At 42.5% G+C, this 26,213-nt stretch overlaps 1 protein-coding gene across 1 annotated transcript in view; it reads right to left on the reverse strand.

Moving 5' to 3' along the window:
* The window catches only part of LOC139766183 (chromosome-associated kinesin KIF4-like), a 296,752-nt gene that overhangs the window by 169,072 nt on the left and 101,467 nt on the right, over positions 1 to 26,213 (reverse strand). Inside the window, exon 12 of the mRNA XM_071694453.1 lies at positions 19,721 to 19,917. Coding sequence (XP_071550554.1) covers positions 19,721 to 19,917 — 197 coding nt within the window. The remainder of the gene's footprint in view (positions 1 to 19,720; positions 19,918 to 26,213) is intronic.

Consider the following 26,213-nt stretch of genomic DNA (forward strand, 5'->3'; position numbering starts at 1 on the left):
CCTATGACTCACTTCTGCTTCCATGGTTCCATCTGATGTCATTTCCACTCCCAAATATCTAAAACACTTCACTTCTTCCAGTTTTTCTCCATTCAAACATACCTCCCAACTGACTTGTCCCTCAAACCTGCTGTACCTAATAGCCTTCCTCTTATTCACATTTACTCTCAGCTTTCTTCTTTCAAACACTTTACTAACAAACATTTTACCAACCTCAGTCACTAGTTTCTGCAATTTCTCACCCAAATCAGCCACCAGCGCTGTATCATCAGCGAACAACAATTGACTCACTTCCCAAGCTCTCTCGTCCACAACAAACTGTATACTTGCCCCTCTATCAAAAACTCTTGCATTCACCTCCCTAACAACCCAATCCATAAGCAAATTAAACAACCATGGAGACATCACACACCCCTGCTGCAAACCGACTCACTGAGAACCAATCACTTTCCTCTCTTCCTACTCATACACATGCCTTACAGCCTCAATAAAGGCTTTTCACTGCTTCTAACAACTTGCCTCCCACACCATATATTCTTAATACCTTCCATAGAGCATCTCTATCAACTCTACCACATGCCTTCTCCTGATCCATACATGCGACATACAAATCCATTTGCTGTTCTAAGTATTTCTCACATACATTCTTCAAAGCAAACACCTGATCCACAAATCCTCTACCACTTCTGAAACCACACTGCTCTTCCCCAATCTGATGGTCTATAGATGCCTTCACCCTCACAATCAATACCCTCCCATATAATTTCCCAGGAATAATCAATAAACTTATACCTCTGTAATTTGAGCACTAACCTTTATCACCTTTGCCTTTGTACAATGGCACTATGCAAGCATTCCGTTAGTCCTCAGGCACCTCACCATGAATCATTTAGTTATCTATATTTATTTTGCTTTGTTGCTGTCTCCTGCGTTAGCGAGGTAGCGCAAGCAAACAGACGAAAGAATGGCCCAACCCAACCACATACACATGTATATACATACATGTCCACACAGGCAAATATACATACCTATACATCTCAACGTATACATATATATACACATACATACATTAAATAACCTTACCAACCAGTCAACAATACAGTCATCCCGTTTTTTAATAAATTCCACTGCAATACCATCCAAACCCGCTGCCTTACCGGTTTTCATCTTCCACAAAGCTTTTACTACCTCTTCTCTGCTTACCAAATCATTCTCCATAACCCTCTCACTTTGCACGCCATCTCAACCAAAATACCCTATATCTGCCACTCTATCATCAAACACATTCAACAAACCTTCAAAGTACTCACTCCATCTCCTTCTCACATTACCACTAATTGTTATCACCTTCCCATTAGCCCCCTTCACTGATGTTCCCATTTGTTCCCTTGTCTTATGCACTTTATTCACCTCCGTCCAAAACATCTTTATATCCTCCCTAAAATTTAATGATACTCTCTCACCCCAACTCTCACTTGCCCTCTTTTTTGCCCCTTGCACCTTTCTCTTGACCTCCTGCCTCTTTCTTTTATATATCTCCCACTCATTTGCATTATTTCCCTGCAAAAACTGTCCAAATGCCTCTCTCTTCTCTTTCACGAATAATCTTACTTCTTCATCCCACCACTCACTATCCTTTCTAATTTGCCCATTTCCCACACTTCTCATGCCACAAGCATCTTTTGCACAAGCCATCACTACTTCCCTAAATACATCCCATTCCTACTCCACTCCCCTTACATCCTTTGGTCTCACCTTTTTCCATTCTGTATTCAGTCTCTCCTGGTACTTCCTCACACAAGTCTCCTTCCCAAGCTCACTTACTCTCACCACTCTCTTTACCCCAACATTCTCTCTTCTTTTCTGAAAAACTTCTACAATTCTTCACCTACATATCCACAAGATAATGATCAGACATCCCTCCAGTTGCACCTCTCAGCACATTAACATCCAAAAGTTTCTCTTTCACACGCCCATAAATTATCACGTAATCCAATAACGCTCTCTGGCCATCTCTCCTACTCACATATGTATACTTATGTATAACTCTCTTTTTAAACCAGGTATTAACAATCATCAGTCCTTTTTCAGCGCACAAATCTACAAGCTCTTCACCATTTCCATTTACAACACTGAACACCCAATGTACACCAATCATTCCCTCAACTGCCACATTACTCACCTTTGCATTCAAATCACCCATCACTATAACCCGGTCTCATAAATAAAAACCACTAACACACTCATTCAGCTGCTCCCAAAACACTTGCCTCTCATGATCTTTCTTCTCATGCTCAGGTGCATATGCACCAATAATCAACCATCTCTCTCCATCCACTTTCAATTTTACCAATATTAATCTAGTTTACTTTCTTACACTCTGTCATATATTCCTACAACTCCTCTTTTAGGAGTAGTGCTACTCCTTCCCTTGCTCTTGTCCTCTCACCAACCCATGACTTTACTCCCAAGACATTCCCAAACCACTCTTCCCCTTTACCCTTGAGCTTCGTTTCACTCAGAGCCAGAACATCCAGGTTCCTTTCCTCAAACATACGACCTATATCTCCTTTTTTCTCATCTTGGTTACATCCACATTATCATTATTATTATCATTATCATTATTATTATTCATTTATTATTATTCATTTATTTTGCTTTGTCGCTGTCTCCTGCGTTAGCAAGGTAGCGCAAGGAAACAGATGAAAGAATGGCCCAACCCACCCACACACACAGTATATACATACACGTCCACACATGCAAATATACATACCTATACATCTCAACGTATACATATATATACACACATAGACATATACATATATACACATGTACATAATTCATATTGTCTGCTTTTATTCATTCCAATCGCCACCATGCCACACATGAAATAACAACCCCCTCCCCCACATGTGTGCCAGGTAGCGCTAGGAAAATACAACAAAGGCCCCATTCGTTCACACTCAGTCTCTAGTTGTCATGTAATAATGCGCCAAAACCACAGCTCCCTTTCCACATCCAGGCCCCACACAACTTTCCATGGTTTACCCCAGATGCTTCACATGCCCTGCTTCAATCCATTGACAGCACGTCGACCCCGGTATACTACATCCTTCCAATTCACTCTATTCCTTGCACCCCTCTCACCCTCCTGCATGTTCAGGCCACAAACACTTAAAATCTCTTTTTCACTCAATCTTTCCATCTCCATTTTGGTCTCCCACTTCTCTTCGTTCCCTCCACCTCTGACACATATATCCTCTTGGTCAATCTTTCCTCAGTCATTCTCTCTATGTGACCAAACCATTTCAAAACACCCTCTTCTCCTCTCTCAACCACGCTCTTTTTATTACCGCACATCTCTCTTTCCTTACATTACTCACTCAATCAAACCACCTCATACCACATATTGTCCTCAAAAATCTCATTTCCAGCACATCCACCCTCCTGCGCACAACTGTATCCATAGCCCACACCTCGCAACCATACAACATTGTTGGAACCACTATTCCTTCAAACATACCCATTTTTGCTTTCCGAGATAATGTTCTCGACTTCCACACATTCTTCAAGGCTCCCAGAACTTTCGCCCCCTCCCCCACCCTATGATTCACTTCCACTTCCATGGTTCCATCCACTGCCAAATCCACTCCCAGATATCTAAAACACATCACTTCCTCCAGATTTTCTCCATTCAAACTTACCTCCCAATTGACTTGACCCTCAACCCTACTGTACCTAATAACATTGCTCTTATTCACATTTAATCTCAAGTTTCTTCTTTCACACACTTTACCAAACTCAGTCATCACCTTCTTCAATTTCTCACATGAATCAGCCAAGAGCGCTGTATCATCAGTGAACAACAACTGACTCACTTCCCAAGCTCTCTCATCCAAAACAGACGGCATACTTGCCCCTCTTTCCAAAACTCTTGCATTCACCTCCCTAACAACCCCATCCATAAACAAATTAAACAACCATGGAGACATCACACACCCCTGCCACAAACCTACATTCAATGAGAACCAATCACTTTCCTCTCTTCCTACACGTACACATACCTTACATCCTCAATAAAAACTTTTCACTGCTTCTAACAACTTGCCTCCCACACCATATATTCTTCATACCTTCCACAAAGCATCTCTATCAACTCTATCATATGCCTTCTCCAGATCCATAAATGCTACATACAAATCCATTTGTTTTTCTAAGTATTTCTCACATACATTCTTCAAAGCAAACACCTGATCCACACATCCTCTACCACTTCTGAAACAGCACTGCTCTTCCCCAATCTGATGCTCTGTATATGCCTTCACCCTCTCAATCAATACCCTCCCATATAATTTACCAGGAATACTCAACAAACTTATACCTCTGTAATTTGAGCACTCACCTTTGTCCCCTTTGCCTTTGTACAATGGCACTATGCACGCATTCCACCAATCCTCAGGCACCTCACCATGAGTCATACATACATTAAATAACCTTACCAACCAGTCAACAATACAGTCCACCCCCTTTTTTCATAAATTCCACTGCAATACCATCCAAACCCACTGCCTTGCCAGCTTTCATCTTCCACAAAGCTTTTACTTCCTCTTCTCTGTTTAACAACTCATTTTCCCTAACCCTCTCCTTTGCACAATACCTCGACCAAAACACCCTATACCTGCCACTCTATCATAAACACATTCAAAAAACCTTCAAAATACCTACTCCATTTCCTTCTCACATCACCACTACTTGTTATCACCTACTCATTAGCCCCCTTCAATGAAGTTCCCATTTGTTCCCTTGTCTTACGCACTTTATTTACCTCCTTCCAAAACATCTTTTTATTCTCCCTAAAATTTAATGATACTCTCTCACCCCAACTCTCATTTGACCTCTTTTTCACCTCTTGCACCTTTCTCTTGACCTCCTGCCTCTTTCTTTTATACATCTCCTACTCATTTGCATTATTTCCGTGCAAAATTCATCCAAATGCCTCTCTCTTCTCTTTCACTAATAATCTTACTTCTTCACCCCACCACTCACTACCCTTTCTAATCTGCCCACCTCCCACGCTTCTCATGCCACAAAAATCGTTTGCGCAAGCCATCACTGCTTCACTAAATACATCCCATTCCTCCCCCACTCCCCTTACATCCTTTGTTCTAACCTTTTTCCATTCTGTACTCAGTCTCTCCTGGTACTTCCTCACAAGTCTCCTTCCCAAGCTCACTTACTCTCACCAATCTCTTCACCCCAACATTCTCTCTTCTTTTCTGAAAACCTTGACAAATCTTGACCGTCGCCTCCACAAGATAATGATCAGACTTCCCTCCAGTTGCACCTCTCAGCACATTAACATCCAAAAGTCTTTCTTTCGCGCGCCTATCAATTAACACATAATCCAATAACGCTCTCTGGCCATCTCTCCTACTTACATATATATTTTTTTTTTTTTTTTTTTTTTTTTTTATACTTTGTCGCTGTCTCCCGCGTTTGCGAGGTAGCGCAAGGAAACAGACGAAAGAAATGGCCCAACCCCCCCCCCATACACATGTACATACACACGTCCACACACGCAAATATACATACCTACACAGCTTTCCATGGTTTACCCCAGACGCTTCACATGCCTTGATTCAATCCACTGACAGCACGTCAAACCCTGTATACCACATCGCTCCAATTCACTCTATTCCTTGCCCTCCTTTCACCCTCCTGCATGTTCAGGCCCCGATCACACAAAATCTTTTTCACTCCATCTTTCCACCTCCAATTTGGTCTCCCTCTTCTCCTCGTTCCCTCCACCTCCGACACATATATCCTCTTGGTCAATCTTTCCTCACTCATTCTCTCCATGTGCCCAAACCATTTCAAAACACCCTCTTCTGCTCTCTCAACCACGCTCTTTTTATTTCCACACATCTCTCTTACCCTTACGTTACTTACTCGATCAAACCACCTCACACCACACATTGTCCTCAAACATCTCATTTCCAGCACATCCATCCTCCTGCGCACAACTCTATCCATAGCCCACGCCTCGCAACCATACAACATTGTTGGAACCACTATTCCTTCAAACATACCCATTTTTGCTTTCAGAGATAATGTTCTCGACTTCCACACATTTTTCAAGGCTCCCAAAATTTTCGCCCCCTCCCCCACCCTATGATCCACTTCCGCTTCCATGGTTCCATCCGCTGACAGATCCACTCCCAGATATCTAAAACACTTCACTTCCTCCAGTTTTTCTCCATTCAAACTCACCTCCCAATTGACTTGACCCTCAACCCTACTGTACCTAATAACCTTGCTCTTATTCACATTTACTCTTAACTTTCTTCTTCCACACACTTTACCAAACTTATTATTATTATCATTACTATTATTATCATTATTATTATTATTTATCCCTGGGGATAGGGGAGAAAGAATACTTCCCACGCATTCCTCACGTGTCGTAAAAGGTGACTAAAGGAATGGGAGCGGGGGGCTAGAAACCCTTCCCTCCTTGTATTTTAACTTTCTAAAAGGAGAAACAGAAGAAGGATTCATGCGGGGAGTGCTCATCCTCCTCGAAGGCTTAGACTGGGGTGTCTAAATGTGTGTGGATGTAACCAAGATGTGAAAAAAGGAGAGATAGGTAGTATGTTTGAGGAGAGGAACCTGGATGTTTTGGCTCTGAGTGAAACGAAGCTCAAGGGTAAAGGGGAAGAGTGGTTTGGGAATGTCTTGGGAGTAAAGTCAGGGGTTAGTGAGAGGACAAGAGCAAGGGAAGGAGTAGCACTACTCCTGAAACAGGAGTTGTGGGAGTATGTGATAGAGTGTAAGAAAGTAAATTCTAGATTGACATGGGTAAAACAAAGTTGATAGAGAGAGATGGGTGATTATTGGTGCAGATGCACCTGGGCACGAGAAGAAAGATCATGAGAGGCAAGTGTTTTGGGAGCAGCTGAATGAGTGTGTTAGTGGTTTTGATGCACAAGATCGGGTTATAGTGATGGGTGATTTGAATACAAAGGTGAGTAATGTGGAAGTTGAGGGAATAATTGGTATACATGGGGTGTTCAGTGTTGTAAATGGAAATGGTGAAGACCCTGTAGATTTTTTTATCTTATTTTGCTTTGTCGCTGTCTCCTGCATTTGCGAGGTGCTGAAAAAGGACTGGAGATTGGGAATACCTGGTTTAAAAAGCGAAATATACATAAGTATACATATGTAAGTAGGAGAGATGGCCAGAAAGCGTTACTGGATTACGTGTTAATTGAGAGGCACGTGAAAGAGAGACTTTTGGATGTTAATGTGCTGAGAGGTGCAACTGGAGGGATGTCTGATCATTATCTTCTGGAGGCTAAGGTGAAGATTTGTATAGGTTTTCAGAAAAGAGAGAATGTTGGGGTGAAGAGAGCGATGAGAGTAAGTGAGCTTGGGAAGGAGACTTGTGTGCGGAAGTACCAGGAGAGACTGAGAACAGAATGGAAAAAGGTGGGAACAAAGGACGTAAGGGGAGTGGCGGAGAAATGGGATGTATTTAGGGAAGCAGTGATGGTTTGCGTAAAAGATGCTTGTAGCATGAGAAGCGTGGGAGGTGGGCAGATTAGAAAGGGTAGTGAATGGTGGGTTGAAGAAGTAAGATTATTAGTGAAAGAGAAGAGAGAGGCATTTGGACGATTTTTGCAGGGAAATAATGCAAATGAGTGGGAGTTGTATAAAAGAAAGAGGAAGGAGGTCAATGGCAAGTTGGGGTGAGAGAGTATCATTAAATTTTAGGGAGAATAAAAAGATGTTTTGGAAGGAGGTAAATAAAGTGCGTAAGACAAGGGAACAAATGGAAACCTCAGTGAAGGGGGCTAATAAGGAGGTGATAACAAGTAGTGGTGATGTGAAAAGATGGAGTGAGTATTTTGAAGGTTTGTTGAATGTGTTTGATGATAGAGTGGCAGGTACAGGGTGTTTTGGTCAAGGTGGTGTGCAAAGTGTGAGGGTTAGGGAGAATGATTTGGTAAACAGAGAAGAGGTAGTAAAAGCTTTGCGGAAGATGAAAGCCGGCAAGGCAGTGGGGTTGGATGGTATTGCAGTGGAATTTATTAAAAAAGGGGGTGACTGTATTGTTGACTAGTTGGTAAGGTTATTTAATGTATGTATGACTCATGGTGAGGTGCCTGAGGATTGGCAGAATGCTTGCATAGTGCCATTGTACAAAGGCAAAGGGGATAAAGGTGAGTGCTCAAATTACAGAGGTATAAGTTTGTTGAGTATATATCCTCTTGGTCAATCTTTCTTCACTCATTCTCTCCATGTGCCCAAACCATTTCAAAACACCCTCTTCTGCTCTCTCAACCACGCTCTTTTTATTTCCAAATATCTCTCTTACCCTTACGTTACTTACTCGATCAAACCACCTCACACCACACATTGTCCTCAAACATCTCATTTCCAGCACATCCATCCTCCTGCACACAACTCTATCCATAGCCCACGCCTCGCAACCATACAACATTGTTGGAACCACTATTCCTTCAAACATACCCATTTTTGCTTTCCAAGATAATGTTCTCGACTTCCACACATTCTTCAAGGCTCCTAGAATTTTCGCCCCCTCCCCCACCCTATGATCCACTTCCGCTTCCATGGTTCCATCCGCTGCCAGATCCACTCCCAGAGTGGGAGGTGGGTTGATTAGAAAGGGTAGTGAGTGGTGGGATGAAGAAGTAAGATTATTAGTGAAAGAGAAGAGAGAGACATTTGGGCGATTTTTGCAGGGAAAAAATGCAATCGAGTGGGAGATGTATACAAGAAAGAGACAGGAGGTCAAGAGAAAGGTGCAAGAGGTGAAAAAGAGGGCAAATGAGAGTTGGGGTGAGAGAGTATCATTAAATTTGATGTTCTGGAAGGAGGTAAATAAAGTGCGTAAGACAAGGGAGCAAATGGGAACTTCAGTGAAGGGCGCAAATGGGGAGGTGATAACAAGTAGTGGTGATGTGAGAAGGAGATGGAGTGAGTATTTTGAAGGTTTGTTGAATGTGTTTGATGATAGAGTGGCAGATATAGGGTGTTTTGGTTGAGGTGGTGTGCAAAGTGAGAGGGTTAGGGAAAATGATTTGGTAAACAGAGAAGAGGTAGTGAAAGCTTTGCGGAAGATGAAAGCTGGCAAGGCAGCAGGTTTCGATGGTATTGCAGGGGAATTTATTAAAAAAGGGGGTGACTGTATTATTGACTGGTTGGTAAGGTTATTTAATGTATGTATGACTCATGGTGAGGTGCCTGAGGATTGGCGGAATGCGTGCATAGTGCCATTGTACAAAGGCAAAGGGGATAAGAGTGAGTGCTAGAATTACAGAGGTATAAGTTTGTTGAGTATTCCTGGTAAATTATATGGGAGGGTATTGATTGAGAGGGTGAAGGCATGGACAGAGCATCAGATTGGGGAAGAGCAGTGTGGTTTCAGAAGTGGTAGAGGATGTGTATATCAAGTGTTTGCTTTGAAGAATGTATGTGAGAAATACTTAGAAAAGCAAATGGATTTGTATGTAGCATTTATGGATCTGGAGAAGGCATATGATAGAGTTGATAGAGATGCTCTGTGGAAGGTATCAAGAATATATGGTGTGGGAGGCAAGTTGTTAGAAGTAGAGAAAAGTTTTTATCGAGGATGTAAGGCATGTGTATGTGTAGGAAGAGAGGAAAGTGATTGGTTCTCAGTGAATGTAGGTTTGCGGTAGGGGTGTGTGATGTCTCCATGGTTGTTTAATTTTTGTTTATGGATGGGGTTGTAAGGGAGGTGAATGCATGAGTTTTGGAAAGAGGGGCAAGTATGAAGTCTGTTGGGGATGAGGGAGCTTGGGAAGTGAGTCAGTTGTTGTTCGCTGATGATACAGCGCTGGTGGCTGATTCATGTGAGAAACTGCAGAAGCTGGTGACTGAGTTTGGTAAAGTGTGTGAAAGAAGAAAGTCAAGAGTAAATGTCAATAAGAGCAAGGTTATTAGGTACAGTAGGGTTGAGGGTCAAGTCAATTGGGAGGTAAGTTTGAATGGAGAAAAACTGGAGGAAGTAAAGTGTTTTAGATATCTGGGAGTGGATCTGGCAGCGGATGGAACCATGGAAGTGGAAGTGGATCATAGGGTGGGGGAGGGGGCGAAAATTCTGGGAGCCTTGAAGAATGTGTGGAAGTCGAGAACATTATCTCGGACAGCAAAATTGGGTATGCTTGAAGGAATAGTGGTTCCAACAATGTTGTAAGGTTGCGAGGTGTGGGCTATGGATAGAGTTGTGCGCAGGAGGATGGATGTGCTGGAAATGAGATGTTTGAGGACAATGTGTGGTGTGAGGTGGTTTGATCGAGTAAGTAACGTAAGGGGAAGAGAGATGTGTGAAAATAAAAAGAGCGTGGTTGAGAGAGCAGAAGAGGGTGTTTTGAAATGGTTTGGGCACATGGAAAGAATGAGTGAGGAAAGATTGACCAAGAGGATATATGTGTCGGAGGTGGAGGGAACGAGGAGAAGTGGGAGACCAAATTGGAGGTGGAAAGATGGAGTGAAAAAGATTTGGTGTGATCGGGGCCTGAACATGCAGGAGGGTGAAAGGAGGGCAAGGAATAGAGTGAATTGGATCGATGTGGTATACCGGGGTTGACGTGCTGTCAGTGGATTGAATCAGGGCATGTGAAGCGTCTGGGGTAAACCATGGAAAGCTGTGTAGGTATGTATATTTGCGTGTGTGGACGTATATATATACATGCATATGGGGGTGGGTTGGGCCATTTCTTTCGTCTGTTTCCTTGCGCTACCCCGCAAACGCGGGACACAGCGACAAAGCAAAAAAAAAAATATAAATAAATAAATATATATATATATATATATATATCCCTGGGGATAGGGGATTAAGAATACTTCCCACGTATTCCCTGTGTGTCGTAGAAGGCGACTAAAAGGGGAGGGAGCGGGGGGCTGGAAATCCTCCCCTCTCTTTTTTTCTTTTTTTTTTTCCAAAAGAAGGAACAGAGGGGGCCAGGTGAGGATATTCCAAAAATGGCCCAGTACTCTGTTCTTAACGCTACCTCGCTGTCGCGGGAAATGGCGAATAGTATGAAAAAATATATATATATATATATATATATATATATATATATATATATATATATATATATATATATATATATATATATATTTATTTTATATTTATTATACTTTGTCGCTGTCTCCCGCGTTTGCGAGGTAGCGCAAGGAAACAGACGAAAGAAATGGCCCAACCCCCCCCCCCATACACATGTATATACATACGTCCACACACGCAAATATACATACCTACACAGCTTTCCATGGTTTACCCCAGACGCTTCACATGCCTTGATTCAATCCACTGACAGCACGTCAACCCCTGTATACCACATCGCTCCAATTCACTCTATTCCTTGCCCTCCTTTCACCCTCCTGCATGTTCAGGCCCCGATCACACAAAATCCTTTTCACTCCATCTTTCCACCTCCAATTTGGTCTCCCTCTTCTCCTCGTTCCCTCCACCTCCGACACATATATCCTCTTGGTCAATCTTTCCTCACTCATTCTCTCCATGTGCCCAAACCATTTCAAAACACCCTCTTCTGCTCTCTCAACCACGCTCTTTTTATTTCCACACATCTCTCTTACCCTTACGTTACTTACTCGATCAAACCACCTCACACCACACATTGTCCTCAAACATCTCATTTCCAGCACATCCATCCTCCTGCGCACAACTCTATCCATAGCCCACGCCTCGCAACCATACAACATTGTTGGAACCACTATTCCTTCAAACATACCCATTTTTGCTTTCCGAGATAATGTTCTCGACTTCCACACATTTTTCAAGGCTCCCAAAATTTTCGCCCCCTCCCCCACCCTATGATCCACTTCCGCTTCCATGGTTCCATCCGCTGACAGATCCACTCCCAGATATCTAAAACACTTCACTTCCTCCAGTTTTTCTCCATTCAAACTCACCTCCCAATTGACTTGACCCTCAACCCTACTGTACCTAATAACCTTGCTCTTATTCACATTTACTCTTAACTTTCTTCTTCCACACACTTTACCAAACTCCGTCACCAGCTTCTGCAGTTTCTCACATGAATCCGCCACCAGCGCTGTATCATCAGCGAACAACAACTGACTCACTTCCCAAGCTCTCTCATCCCCAACAGACTTCATACTTGCCCCTCTTTCCAAGACTCTTGCATTTACCTCCCTAACAACCCCATCCATAAACAAATTAAACAACCATGGAGACATCACACACCCCTGCCGCAAACCTACATTCACTAAGAACCAATCACTTTCCTCTCTTCCTACACGTACACATGCCTTACATCCTCGATAAAAACTTTTCACTGCTTCTAACAACTTGCCTCCCACACCATATATTCTTAATACCTTCCACAGAGCATCTCTATCAACTCTATCATATGCCTTCTCCAGATCCATAAATGCTACATACAAATCCATTTGCTTTTCTAAGTATTTCTCACATACATTCTTCAAAGCAAACACCTGATCCACACATCCTCTACCACTTCTGAAACCACACTGCTCTTCCCCAATCTGATGCTCTGTACCTGCCTTCACCCTCTCAATCAATACCCTCCCATATAATTTACCAGGAATACTCAACAAACTTATACCTCTGTAATTTGAGCACTCACTCTTATCCCCTTTGCCTTTGTACAATGGCACTATGCACGCATTCCGCCAATCCTCAGGCACCTCACCATGAGTCATACATACATTAAATAACCTTACCAACCAGTCATATATATATATATATATATATATATATATATATATATATATATATATATATATATATTCTTTTTTTTCATAATATTCGCCATTTCCCGCGTTAGCGAGGTAGCGTTAAGAGAGGAATGAGCCTTTGAGGGAATATCCTCGCTTGGCCCCTTTCTCTGTTCCTTCTTTTGGAAAATTAAAAACGAGAGGGGAGGATTTCCAGCCCCCTCCTCCCATATATATATATATATATATATATATCTTTTCTTTCAAACTATTCGCCATTTCCCGCATTAGCGAGGTAGCGTTAAGAACAGAGGACTGGGCCTTTGAGGGAATACCCTCACCTGGCGCAATTCTCTGTTCCCTCTTTTGGAAAAAAAAAAAAAAAAAAAAAAAAAAAAAAAAAAAAAAAAAAGAAAAAAAAGAGGGGAGGATTTCCAGCCCCCCGCTCCCTCCCCTTTTAGTCGCCTTCTACGACACGCAGGGAATACGTGGGAAGTATTCTTTCTCCCCTATCCCCAGGGAAAATATTTTTTTTTTTTTTTTTTTTTTTTTTTTATACTTTGTCGCTGTCTCCCGCGTTTGCGAGGTAGCGCAAGGAAACAGACGAAAGAAATGGCCCAACCCCCCCCCCCATACACATGTACATACACACGTCCACACACGCAAATATACATACCTACACAGCTTTCCATGGTTTACCCCAGACGCTTCACATGCCTTGAAAATATATATATATATATATATATATATATATATATATATATATATATATATATATATATATATATATATATATATATATATATATATTTTTTTTCAAACTATTCGCCATTTCCCGCATTAGTGAGGTAGCGTTAAGAACAGAGGACTGGGCCATTGAGGGAATATCTTCACCTGGCCCCCTTCTCTGTTCCTTCTTTTGGAAAATTAAAAAAAATTGAGAGGAGAGGATTTCCAGCCCCCCGCTCCCTCCCCTTTTAGTCGCCTTCTACGACATGCAGGGAATATATATATATATGTATATATACATATATATACATATATGTATATATACATATATATATATATATTATCATATTTCATTTTGCTTTGTCGCTGTCTCCCGCGTTTGCGAGGTAGCGCAAGGAAACAGACGAAAGAAATGGCCCAACCCATCCCCATACACATGTATATACACACACGTCCACACACGCAAATATACATACCTATACATCTTAATGCACACATATATATACACACATAGACACATACATTTATACCAATGCACACAATTCACACTGTCTGCCTTTATTCATTCCCATCGCCACCTCGCCACACATGGAATACCATCCCCCTCCCCTCTCATGTGTGCAGGGTAGCGCTAGGAAAAGACAACAAAGGCCTCATCCGTTCACACTCAGTCTCTAGCTGTCATGCAATAATGCCCGAAACCACAGCTCCCTTTCCACATCCAGGCCCCACACAGCTTTCCATGGTTTACCCCAGACGCTTCACATGCCTTGATTCAATCCACTGACAGCACATCAACCCTGGTATACCACATCGATCCAATTCACTCTATTCCTTGCCCTCCTTTCACCCTCCTGCATGTTCAGGCCCCGATCACACAAAATCTTTTTCACTCCATCTCTCAACCTCCAATTTGGTCTCCCACTTCTCGTTTTTTTTTTTTTCTCCAAAAGAAGGAACAGAGAAGAGGTCCAGGTGAGGATATTCCCTCAAAGGCCCAGTCCTCTGTTCTTAACGCTACCTCTCTATTGCGGGAAATGGCGAATAGTATGAAAGAAAGAAAGAATATATATACACAGACATATACATTAATAAACGTACATAATTCATACTTCCTGCTTTTTCATTCCCGTCGTCACCCCGCCACACATGAAATGACAACCCCTTTCCCCTCCACGCGTGCGAGGTAGCACTAGGAAAAGACAACAAAGGCCACATTCATTCACACTCAGTCTCTAGATGTTATATATGATGCACCAAAACCACAGCTCCCACATCCATGCCCCACAAAACTTTCCATAGTTTACCCCAGACACTTCACATGCCCTGGTTCAATCCATTGATAGCACATCGACCCTGGTATACCACATCATTCCAATTCACTCTATTCCTTGCATACCTTTCACCCTCCTGCACGTTCAGGCCCCGATCGCTGAAAGTCTTTCCCACTCCATTCTTCCACCTACAATTTGGTCTCCCACTTCTCCTCGTTCCCTCCACCTCTGACACATACATCCTTTCTGTCAATCTTTCCTCACTCATTCTCTCCATGTGACGAAGCCATTTCAAAACGCCCTCCTCTGCTCTCTCAACGACACTCTTTTTATTACCACACATCTCTCTTACCCTTTCATTACGTACTTACCATATATGCATAATTTACATATCTACACACCACTTATATGAATAAATGAAAAATAACCTTACTTTCATTAAAAGTATATTAAAGAGAAAAAATCTTTTACAGTCATGCTGTTTATAGTAGTAGCTGCTTAAATCTAGTTTTAAGCCATGATGATGTAACTACACTTTCTTTAACAATTTATGTATGACTATGAGACAACCTGTATATATTTTCAAATGTGCTGTTAGGGTGCTAGACACACCTACGGATAAGATATGAAATCATACATCAACTGAAATTCAAAATGGGCCACAAAATACCAAAAATAAAAATCACAGAGTGGGGTGCCTAAATGTGTGTGGATGTAACCAAGATGTGAAAAAAGGAGAGACAGGTAGTATGTTTGAGGAAAGGAACCTGGATGTTTTGGCTCTGAGTGAAACGAAGCTCAAGGGTAAAGGGGAAGAGTGGTTTGGGAATGTCTGGGGAGTAAAGTCAGGGGTTAGTGAGAGGACAAGAGCAAGGGAAGGAGTAGCAATACTCCTGAAACAGGAGTTGTGGGAGTATGTGATAGAATGTAAGAAAGTAAATTCTCGATTAATATGGGTAAAATTGAAAGTTGATGGAGAGAGGTGGGTGATTATTGGTGCATATGCACCTGGGCATGAGAAGAAAGATCATGAGAGGCAAGTGTTTTGGGAGCAGCTGAATGAGTGTATTAGTGGTTTTGATGCACAAGACCGGGTTATAGTGATGGGTGATTTGAATGCAAAGGTGAGTAATGTGGCAGTTGAGGGAATAATTGGTATACATGGGGTGTTCAGTGTTGTAAATGGAAATGGTGAAGAGCTTGTAGATTTATGTGCTGAAAAAGGACTGATGATTGGGAATACCTGGTTTAAAAAGCGAGATATACATAAGTATACTTATGTAAGTAGGAGAGATGGCCAGAGAGCGTTATTGGATTACGTGTTAATTGACAGGCGTGCGAAAGAGAGACTTTTGGATGTTAATGTGCTGAGAGGTGCAACTGGAGGGATGTCTGATCATTATCTTGTGGAGGCTAAGGTGAAGATTTGTATGGGTTTTCAGAAAAGAAGAGTGAATGTTGGGGTGAAGAGGGTGGTGAGAGTAAGTGAGCTTGGGAAGGAGACCTGTGTGAGGAAGTACCAGGAGAGACTGAGTACAGAATGGAAAAAGGTGAGAACAATGGAAGTAAGGGGAGTGGGGGAGGAATGGGATGTATTTAGGGAATCAGTGATGGATTGCGCAAAAGATGCTTGTGGCATGAGAAGAGTGGGAGGTGGGTTGATTAGAAAGGGTAGTGAGTGGTGGGATGAAGAAGTAAGAGTATTAGTGAAAGAGAAGAGAGAGGCATTTGGACGAATTTTTGCAGGGAAAAAATGCAATTGAGTGGGAGATGTATAAAAGAAAGAGACAGGAGGTCAAGAGAAAGGTGCAAGAGGTGAAAAAAGGGCAAATGAGAGTTGGGGTGAGAGAGTATCATTAAATTTTATGGAGAATAAAAAGATGTTCTGGAAGGAGGTAAATAAAGTGCGTAAGACAAGGGAGCAAATGGGAACTTCAGTGAAGGGCGCAAATGGGGAGGTGATAACAAGTAGTGGTGATGTGAGAAGGAGATGGAGTGAGTATTTTGAAGGTTTGTTGAATGTGTTTGATGATAGAGTGGCAGATATAGGGTGTTTTGGTCGAGGTGGTGTGCAAAGTGAGAGGGTTAGGGAAAATGATTTGGTAAACAGAGAAGAGGTAGTAAAGCTTTGCGGAAGATGAAAGCCGGCAAGGCAGCAGGTTTGGATGGTATTGCAGTGGAATTTATTAAAAAAGGGGGTGACTGTATTGTTGACTGGTTGGTAAGGTTATTTAATGTATGTATGACTCATGGTGAGGTGCCTGAGGATTGGCGGAATGCGTGCATAGTGCCATTGTACAAAGGCAAAGGGGATAAGAGTGAGTGCTAGAATTACAGAGGTATAAGTTTGTTGAGTATTCCTGGTAAATTATATGGGAGGGTATTGATTGAGAGGGTGAAGGCATGTACAGAGCATCAGATTGGGGAAGAGCAGTGTGGTTTCAGAAGTGGTAGAGGATGTGTGGATCAGGTGTTTGCTTTGAAGAATGTATGTGAGAAATACTTAGAAAAGCAAATGGATTTGTATGTAGCATTTATGGATCTGGAGAAGGCATATGATAGAGTTGATAGAGATGCTCTGTGGAAGGTATTAAGAATATATGGTGTGGGAGGAAAGTTGTTAGAAGCAGTGAAAAGTTTTTATCGAGGATGTAAGGCATGTGTACGTGTAGGAAGAGAGGAAAGTGATTGGTTCTCAGTGAATGTAGGTTTGCGGCAGGGGTGTGTGATGTCTCCATGGTTGTTTAATTTGTTTATGGATGGGGTTGTTAGGGAGGTGAATGCAAGAGTTTTGGAAAGAGGGGCAAGTATGAAGTCTGTTGGGGATGAGAGAGCTTGGGAAGTGAGTCAGTTGTTGTTCGCTGATGATACAGCGCTGGTGGCTGATTCATGTGAGAAACTGCAGAAGCTGGTGACTGAGTTTGGTAAAGTGTGTGGAAGAAGAAAGTTAAGAGTAAATGTGAATAAGAGCAAGGTTATTAGGTACAGTAGGGTTGAGGGTCAAGTCAATTGGGAGGTGAGTTTGAATGGAGGAAAAACTGGAGGAAGTGATGTGTTTTAGATATCTGGGAGTGGATCTGGCAGCGGATGGAACCATGGAAGCGGAAGTGGATCATAGGGTGGGGGAGGGGGCGAAAATTCTGGGGGCCTTGAAGAATGTGTGGAAGTCGAGAACATTATCTCGGAAAGCAAAAATGGGTATGTTTGAAGGAATAGTGGTTCCAACAATGTTGTATGGTTGCGAGGCGTGGGCTATGGATAGAGTTGTGCGCAGGAGGATGGATGTGCTGGAAATGAGATGTTTGAGGACAATGTGTGGTGTGAGGTGGTTTGATCGAGTGAGTAACGTAAGGGTAAGAGAGATGTGTGGAAATAAAAAGAGCGTGGTTGAGAGAGCAGAAGAGGGTGTTTTGAAGTGGTTTGGGCACATGGAGAGAATGAGTGAGGAAAGATTGACCAAGAGGATATATGTGTCGGAGGTGGAGGGAACGAGGAGAAGAGGGAGACCAAATTGGAGGTGGAAAGATGGAGTGAAAAAGATTTTGTGTGATCGGGGCCTGAACATGCAGGAGGGTGAAAGGAGGGCAAGGAGTAGAGTGAATTGGAGCGATGTGGTATACCGGGGTTGACGTGCTGTCAGTGGATTGAATCAAGGCATGTGAAGCGTCTGGGGTAAACCATGGAAAGCTGTGTAGGTATGTATATTTGCGTGTGTGGACGTATGTATATACATGTGTATGGGGGGGGGGTTGGGCCATTTCTTTCGTCTGTTTCCTTGCGCTACCTCGCAAACGCGGGAGACAGCGACAAAGTATAATATAAAAAAAAAAATATAATAAAAATCACAGCATGAAGCACTGCCCTACATTGTGTCACAGTAATGGCAGAGAGCAATGGGAAGGGTTTATGGTTAAGATACTGGCAATGCCCATCTTTTTCACTGATGGAAAGGTTTGTAGTTGAGTTACTAGCATTACCTAACTCTTTCATGGACATAACTTTGCCCTCATATACATTCACAGTCCACATAATCTTCCAACACAAATAAAAGACTTGAAAATAACTGATTACTTTCATTTTTTGTATTTTGCCATTTTGTGCAGAGGAAGCATGAAGGACTGACAAAGAATGGCCTCATTTGTTCACAATCACACTGTAGATGTTAAGGATAATCAACTGAAACCAGAGCCCCATATCCACAGCCAAGCCCCACAGACCTTTCTGTGGATTCTCTGACAGTTTCATTTGCCCTGGTTCAACTCATTGACTGTATGTGATCTCATGTACCATATCAATTTGTTCTATCCATATGCATCTCTCACCTTCCTCCACATTTTTCACTAATAAATACTGATTTATTAGTTTTGATGCATTATACATGACAGCTAGAGACTGAGTGTGATCGAATGTGGCCTTTGTTGTCTTTTCCTAGTGCTACCTCGCGCACATGCGGGGGGAGGAGGTTGATATTTCATGCGTGGCGGGGTGGCGACGGGAATGAATAAGAGCAGACAGTATGAATTATGTATATGTGTATATATGTACATGTCTGTGTGTGTATATATATGTATACGTTGAGATGTATAGGTATGTATATGTGCGTGTGTGGACATGTATATACATGTGTATGTGGGTGGGTTAGGCCATTATCTCGTCTGTTTCCTTGCACTACCTCACTAACGCGGGAGACAGCAACAAAGTATAATAATACAACAAAAAATACTGATGTCTTTGTGCACTTAAGAACTGAATATGAGCATATCCCAAAAGAAGGAATGGAGAAAGGAGCTAGATGAAGATTTTTTCTAGTAAAGATCAGTCATCCACTCCTGACACAACATCTTTAATGTGGGAAAGAGTGAAAACATGAAAGAAATTCATTGGTGGGTAAGTGTGATACCTGCAAAAGAGTCTCTTTTGAGCATGTGTAAATAACCTCTTACTTGTTGCCTGCTGAACTGTGTGAAACAGCTTTAAGCTGCTGCAAGAGCTCATCCTTTTCTTTTGAAAGAAGATCAATGTGGGTCTCAAGGTCCCTCTTTTCCTTCTCATACATGGTCTTCATGACAACAAACTGTGTATCATTGACAGTCATCTTGTTCATAAGTTCCTCTTTCATGGCCAAAGCCTTGTTCAGGTCCTAAAAAGATATTCCCATTACAAAAATTATGAAGTATATTATTTATTATACATAATTGCTGTTCTCTGCTAAAACGAGGTAGTGCCACAAAACAGACGAAGAATGGCTCTTCCACTCATATACACAAACGCCCACATACGCACATTTACATATCAACATACACATATGTATACATACACATATGCAGACATTACACACACACACATGTACATATTCATACTTACTTGCATTCATCCATTCCTGTCGCTATCCTGCCCCACAAGAAAACAGCGTTGCTACCCCCTGCTTCAGCGAAGTAGCGTCAGGAATACAGACAAAACGGACAACGGACACATTCATTCACACTCAGCCTCTAGCTGTCATGTGTAATACATTGAAACCACATCTCCTTATCCACATCCAGGCCCCACAAACCTTTCCATGGTTTACCCCAGATGCTTCACATGCCCTGGTTCAGACCATTGACAGCACATCGACCCAGGTATACCATATAATTCCAATTCACTTTATTCCTTGCACGCCTCTCGCTCTCCTGTATGCTCAGGCCCTGAAAGCTCAAAATCTTTTTCACTCCATTCTTCCACCTCCAAACTGGCCTCTCGCTTCTCCTTGTTCCCTCCAACTCTGACACATATATCCTCTTTGTCAATCTTTCCTCTCATTCCCTCCATATGTCCAAACCATTTCAACACACCCTCTTCTGCTCTCTAAACCATACTCTTTCTGTTTCCACACATCTCTCTTACCCTTGTATTAATTACTCGATCAAACAACCTCGCACCACAAATTGTCCTAAAAATTCTAATCCAACACATCCACCCTCCTCCGTACAACCATATCTATTGCCCATGCCTTGCAAACATATAACACGGTTAGAACTAATATTCCTTCAAACATACCCATTTTTACTCTCCGAGATGATATTCTCTCCTTCCACACATTCTTCATCGCTCCCAGAACCTTTGCCTAACCCCATACTGTGACTTACTTCTGCTTCCATGGTTCCATCCACTGTTAAGTCCACTCCCAGATATCTACAACACTTCACTTCCTCCAGTTTTTCTCCATACAAACTTACATACCAATTAACTTGTCCCTCAACCCTACTGAATCTAATAACCTTGCTCTTATTCACATTTACTCTTAACTTTCTTTCACGCACTTTTCCAAACTTGGTCAGCAACCTCTGCAGTTTTATAAATGAATCAGCCAATAGAGGTGTATCATCAGCAAACAACTGACTCACATCCCAGGCCCTCTCATCCAGAACAGACTGCATGCTTGCCCCTCTCTCCAAAACTCTTGCATTTATCTCCCTAACCATCCCATCCATAAATAGATTAAACAATCATGGGCACATCACACACTCCTGCTGCAGACCCACATTCACTGGAAACCAATCACTCTCTTCTCTTCCTACTTGTCCACATGCCTTACATTCTCGGTAAAAACTTTTCACTGCTTCTAATAACTTACCTCCCACACCATATACTCCTAAAAACCTTCCAAAAAGCATCTCTAGCAACCCTATCATATGCCTTCTCCAGATCCATAAAGGCCACATACAAATCCAATTATTTTTCTAAGCATTTCTTACATACATTCTTCAAAGCAAACACCTGATCCACACATCCTCTACCACTTCTGAAATCACAATGCTCCTCCCCACTCTGATGCTTTATACATGCCTTCACCCTCTCAATCAAAACCCTCTCACATAATTTCCCAGGTAAAATCAACAAACTTATGCCTCTGTAGTTTGAACACTCACCTTTATCCCCCATGCCTTTGTTCAATGGCAAAATACATGCATTCTGCCAACCCTCAGGCACTTCACCATGGTCCATACATACAATGAATATCCTAACCAACCAGTCAACAACACAGTCACCCCCTATTTTAATAAAATCCACTGCAATACCATCTAAACATGTTGCCTTTCCAGATTTCACCTTCAGCAAAGCTTTCAAACCTCTTTTATCACCAAATCATTCTCCCTGACCCTCTCACTATGTACACCATCAGAACCAAAACACCCTATATATGCCACTCTATCATCACACACATTCAACAGACCTGCAAAATGTTCACTTTATCTCCTTCTCACTCCACCACTACCTTTATCACTTCCCACTTACTCCATTCACCGATGTTTCCATTTGTTCTCTTGTCTTATGCATGTTATTCACCTCCTTCAAAAACATCTTTTTATCATTTCCATTATGAGACATGATCGCTGTTTAATGTGGCAGTGAGGCAGTGCCATGAAACAGACAAAGAATTGTCAAGCCACTCATATACACATTATTATCTATTCATTTTGCTTTGTCACTGTCTCCCGCGTTAGCGAGGTGGCGCAAGGAAACAGACGAAAGAATGGCCCAACCCACACACATACACATGTATATACATACACGTCCACACACGCAAATATACATACCTATACATCTCAACATATACATATATATACACACACAGACATATACATATATAAACATGTACATAATTCATACTGTCTGCCTTTATTCATTCCCATCGCCACCCGCCACACATGAAATAACAACCCCTCCCCCCGCATGTGTGCGAGGTAGCGCTAGAAAAGACAACAAAGGCCCCATTCGTTCACACTCAGTCTCTAGCTTTCATGTAATAATGCACCGTCACCACAGCTCTCTTTCCACATCCAGGCCCCACAGAACTTTCCATGGTTTACCCCAGACGCTTCACATGCCCTCGTTCAATCCACTGACAGTGCGTCGACCCCGGTACACCATATCCTTCCAATTCACTCTATTCCTTGCACGCCTTTCACCCACCTGCATGTTCAGGACCCGATCACACAAAATCTTTTTCACTCCATCTTTCCACCTACAATTTGGTCTCCCACTTCTCCTCGTTCCCTCCACCTCTGACACATATATCCTCTTGGTCAATCTTTCCTCACTCATTCTCTCCATGTGACCAAACCATTTCAAAACACCCTCTTCTGCTCTCTCAACCACACTCTTTTTATTTCAACACGTCTCTTACCCTTACATTACTTACTTGATCAAACCACCTCACACCACATATTGTCCTCAAACATCTCATTTCCAGCACATCCACCCTCCTATGCACAACTCTATCCATAGCCCACGCCTCGCAACCATACAACATTGTTGGAACCACTATTCCTTCAAACATACCCATTTTTGCTTTCCGAGATAGTGTTCTCGACTTCCACACGTTCTTCAAGGCTCCCAGAATTCGCCCCCTCCCCCACCCTATGATTCACTTCCGCTTCCATGGTTCCATCTGCTGCCAGATCCACTCCCAGATATCTAAAACACTTCACTTCATCCAGTTTTTCTCCATTCAAACTTACCTCCCAATTGACTTGACCCTCAACCCTACTGTACCTAATAACCTTGCTCTTATTCACATTTACTCTCAGCTTTCTTCTTTCACACACTTTCCCAAACTCAGTCACCACCTTCTGCAGTTTCTCACATGAATCAGCCACCAGTGCTGTATCATCAGCTGAACAACAACTGACTCACTTCCCAAGCTCTCTCATCCACAACAGACTGCATACTGGCCCCTCTTTCCAAAACTCTTGCATTCACCTCCCTAACAGCCCCATCCATAAACAAATTAAACAACCATGGAGAAATCACACACCCCTGCCGCAAACCTACAATCACTGAGAACCAATCACTTTCCTCTCTTCCTACACGTACACATGCCTTACATCCTCGGTAAAAACTTTTCACTGCTTCCAACAACTTGCCTTCCACACCATATATTCTTAATACCTTCCACAGAGCATCTCTATCAACTTTATCATATGCCTTCTCCAGATCCATAAATGCTACATACAAATCCATTTGCTTTTCTAGGTATTTCTCACATACATTCTTCAAAGCAAACACCTGATCCACACATCTTCTACCACTTCTGAAACCACACTGCTCTTCCCTAATCTGATGCTCTGTACATGCCTTCACCTCTCAATCAATACCCTCCATATAATTTACCAGGAATACTCAACAAACTTATACCTCTGTAATTTGAGCACTCACTCTTATCCCCTTTGCCTTTGTACAATGGCACTATGCAAGCATTCTGCCAATCCTCAGGCACCTCACCATGAGTCATACATACATCAAATAACCTTACCAACCAGTCAACAATACAGTCACCCCCTTTTTTAGTAAATTACACTGCAATACCATCCAAACCTGCTGCCTTGCCGGCTTTCATCTTCCGCAACGCTTTTACTACCTCTTCTCTGTTTACCAAACCATTCTCCCTAACCCTCTCACTTTGCACACCACCTCAACCAAAACACCCTATATCTGCCACTCTATCATCAAACACATTCAACAAACCTTCAAAATACTCACTCCATCTCCTTTTCACATCACCACTACTTATCACCTCCCCATTAGCCCCCTTAACTGAGGTTCCCATTTGTTCCCTTGTCTTTTTTTTTTGCTTTGTCGCTGTCTCCCGCGTTTGCGAGGTTGCGCAAGGAAACAGACGAAAGAAATGGCCCAACCCACCCCCATACACATGTATATACATACGTCCACACACGCAACTATACATACCTACACAGCTTTCCATGGTTTACCCCAGACGCTTCACATGCCCTGATTTAATCCACTGCCAGCACGTCAACCCGGTATACCACATCGCTCCAATTCACTCTATTCCTTGCCCTCCTTTCACCCTCCTGCATGTTCAGGCCCCAATCACACAAAATCTTTTTCACTCCATCTTTCCACCTACAATTTGGTCTCCCTCTTCTCCTCGATCCCTCCACCTCCGACACATATATCCTCTTGGTCAATCTTTCCTCACTCATTCTCTCCATGTGCCCAAACCATTTCAAAACACCCTCTTCTGCTCTCTCAACCACGCTCTTTTTATTTCCACACATCTCTCTTACCCTTACATTACTTACTCGATCAAACCACCTCACACCACACATTGTCCTCAAACATCTCATTTCCAGCAAATCCATCCTCCTGCGCACAACTCTATCCATAGCCCACGCCTCGCAACCATACAACATTGTTGGAACCACTATTCCTTCAAACATACCCATTTTTGCTTTCCGAGATAATGTTCTCGACTTCCACACATTCTTCAAGGCTCCCAGAATTTTCGTCCCCCTCCCCCATCCTATGATCCACTTCCGCTTCCATGGTTCCATCCGCTGCCAGATCCACTCCCAGATATCTAAAACACTACTTCCTCCGGTTTTTCTCCATTCAAACTCACCTCCCAATTGACTTGACCCTCAACCCTACTATACCTAATAACCTTGCTCTTATTCACATTTACTCTTAACTTTCTTGTCTCACACACTTTACCAAACTCAGTCACCAGCTTCTGCAGTTTCTCACATAAAATCAGCCACCAGCGCTGTATCATCAGCGAACAACAACTGACTCACTTCCCAAGCTCTCTCATCCCCAACAGACTTCATACTTGCCCCTCTTTCCAAAACTCTTGCATTCACCTCCCTAACAACCCCATCCATAAACAAATTAAACAACCATGGAGACATCACACACCCCTGCCGCAAACCTACATTCACTGAGAACCAATCACTTTCCTCCCTTCCTACACGTACACATGCCTTACATCCTCGATAAAAACTTTTCACTGCTTCTAACAACTTGCCTCCCACACCATATATTCTTAATACCTTCCACAGAGCATCTCTATCAACTCTATCATATGCCTTCTCCAGATCCATAAATGCTACATACAAGTCCATTTGCTTTTCTAACTATTTCTCACATACATTCTTCAAAGCAAACACCTGATCCACACATCCTCTACCCTTGTCTTATGCACTTTATTTACCTCCTTCCAAAACATCTTTTTATTCTCCCTAAAATCTAATGATACTCTCTCACCCCAACTCTCATTTGCCCTCTTTTTCACCTCTTGCACCTTTCTCTTGACCTCCTGCCTCTTTCTTTTATACACCTAATCATTTGCATTATTTCCCTGCAAAAATCGTCCAAATGCCTCTCTCTTCTCTTCCACTAATAATCTTACTTCTTCATCCCACCACTCACTACCCTTTCCAATCTGCCCGCCTCACATGTTTCTCATGCCACAGGTATCTTTTGCGCAAGCCATCACTGCTTCCCTAAATACATCCCATTCCTCCCCCAATCCCCTTACCTCCTTTGTTCTCACCTTTCTTCATTCTGTACTCAGTCTCTCCTGGTACTTCCTCACACAAGTCTCCTTCCCAAGCTCACTTACTCTCACCACTCTCTTCACCCCAACAT

The sequence above is a fragment of the Panulirus ornatus genome, chromosome 57, assembly GCF_036320965.1.
Source record: "Panulirus ornatus isolate Po-2019 chromosome 57, ASM3632096v1, whole genome shotgun sequence".
Lineage (NCBI taxonomy): Eukaryota > Metazoa > Arthropoda > Malacostraca > Decapoda > Palinuridae > Panulirus > Panulirus ornatus.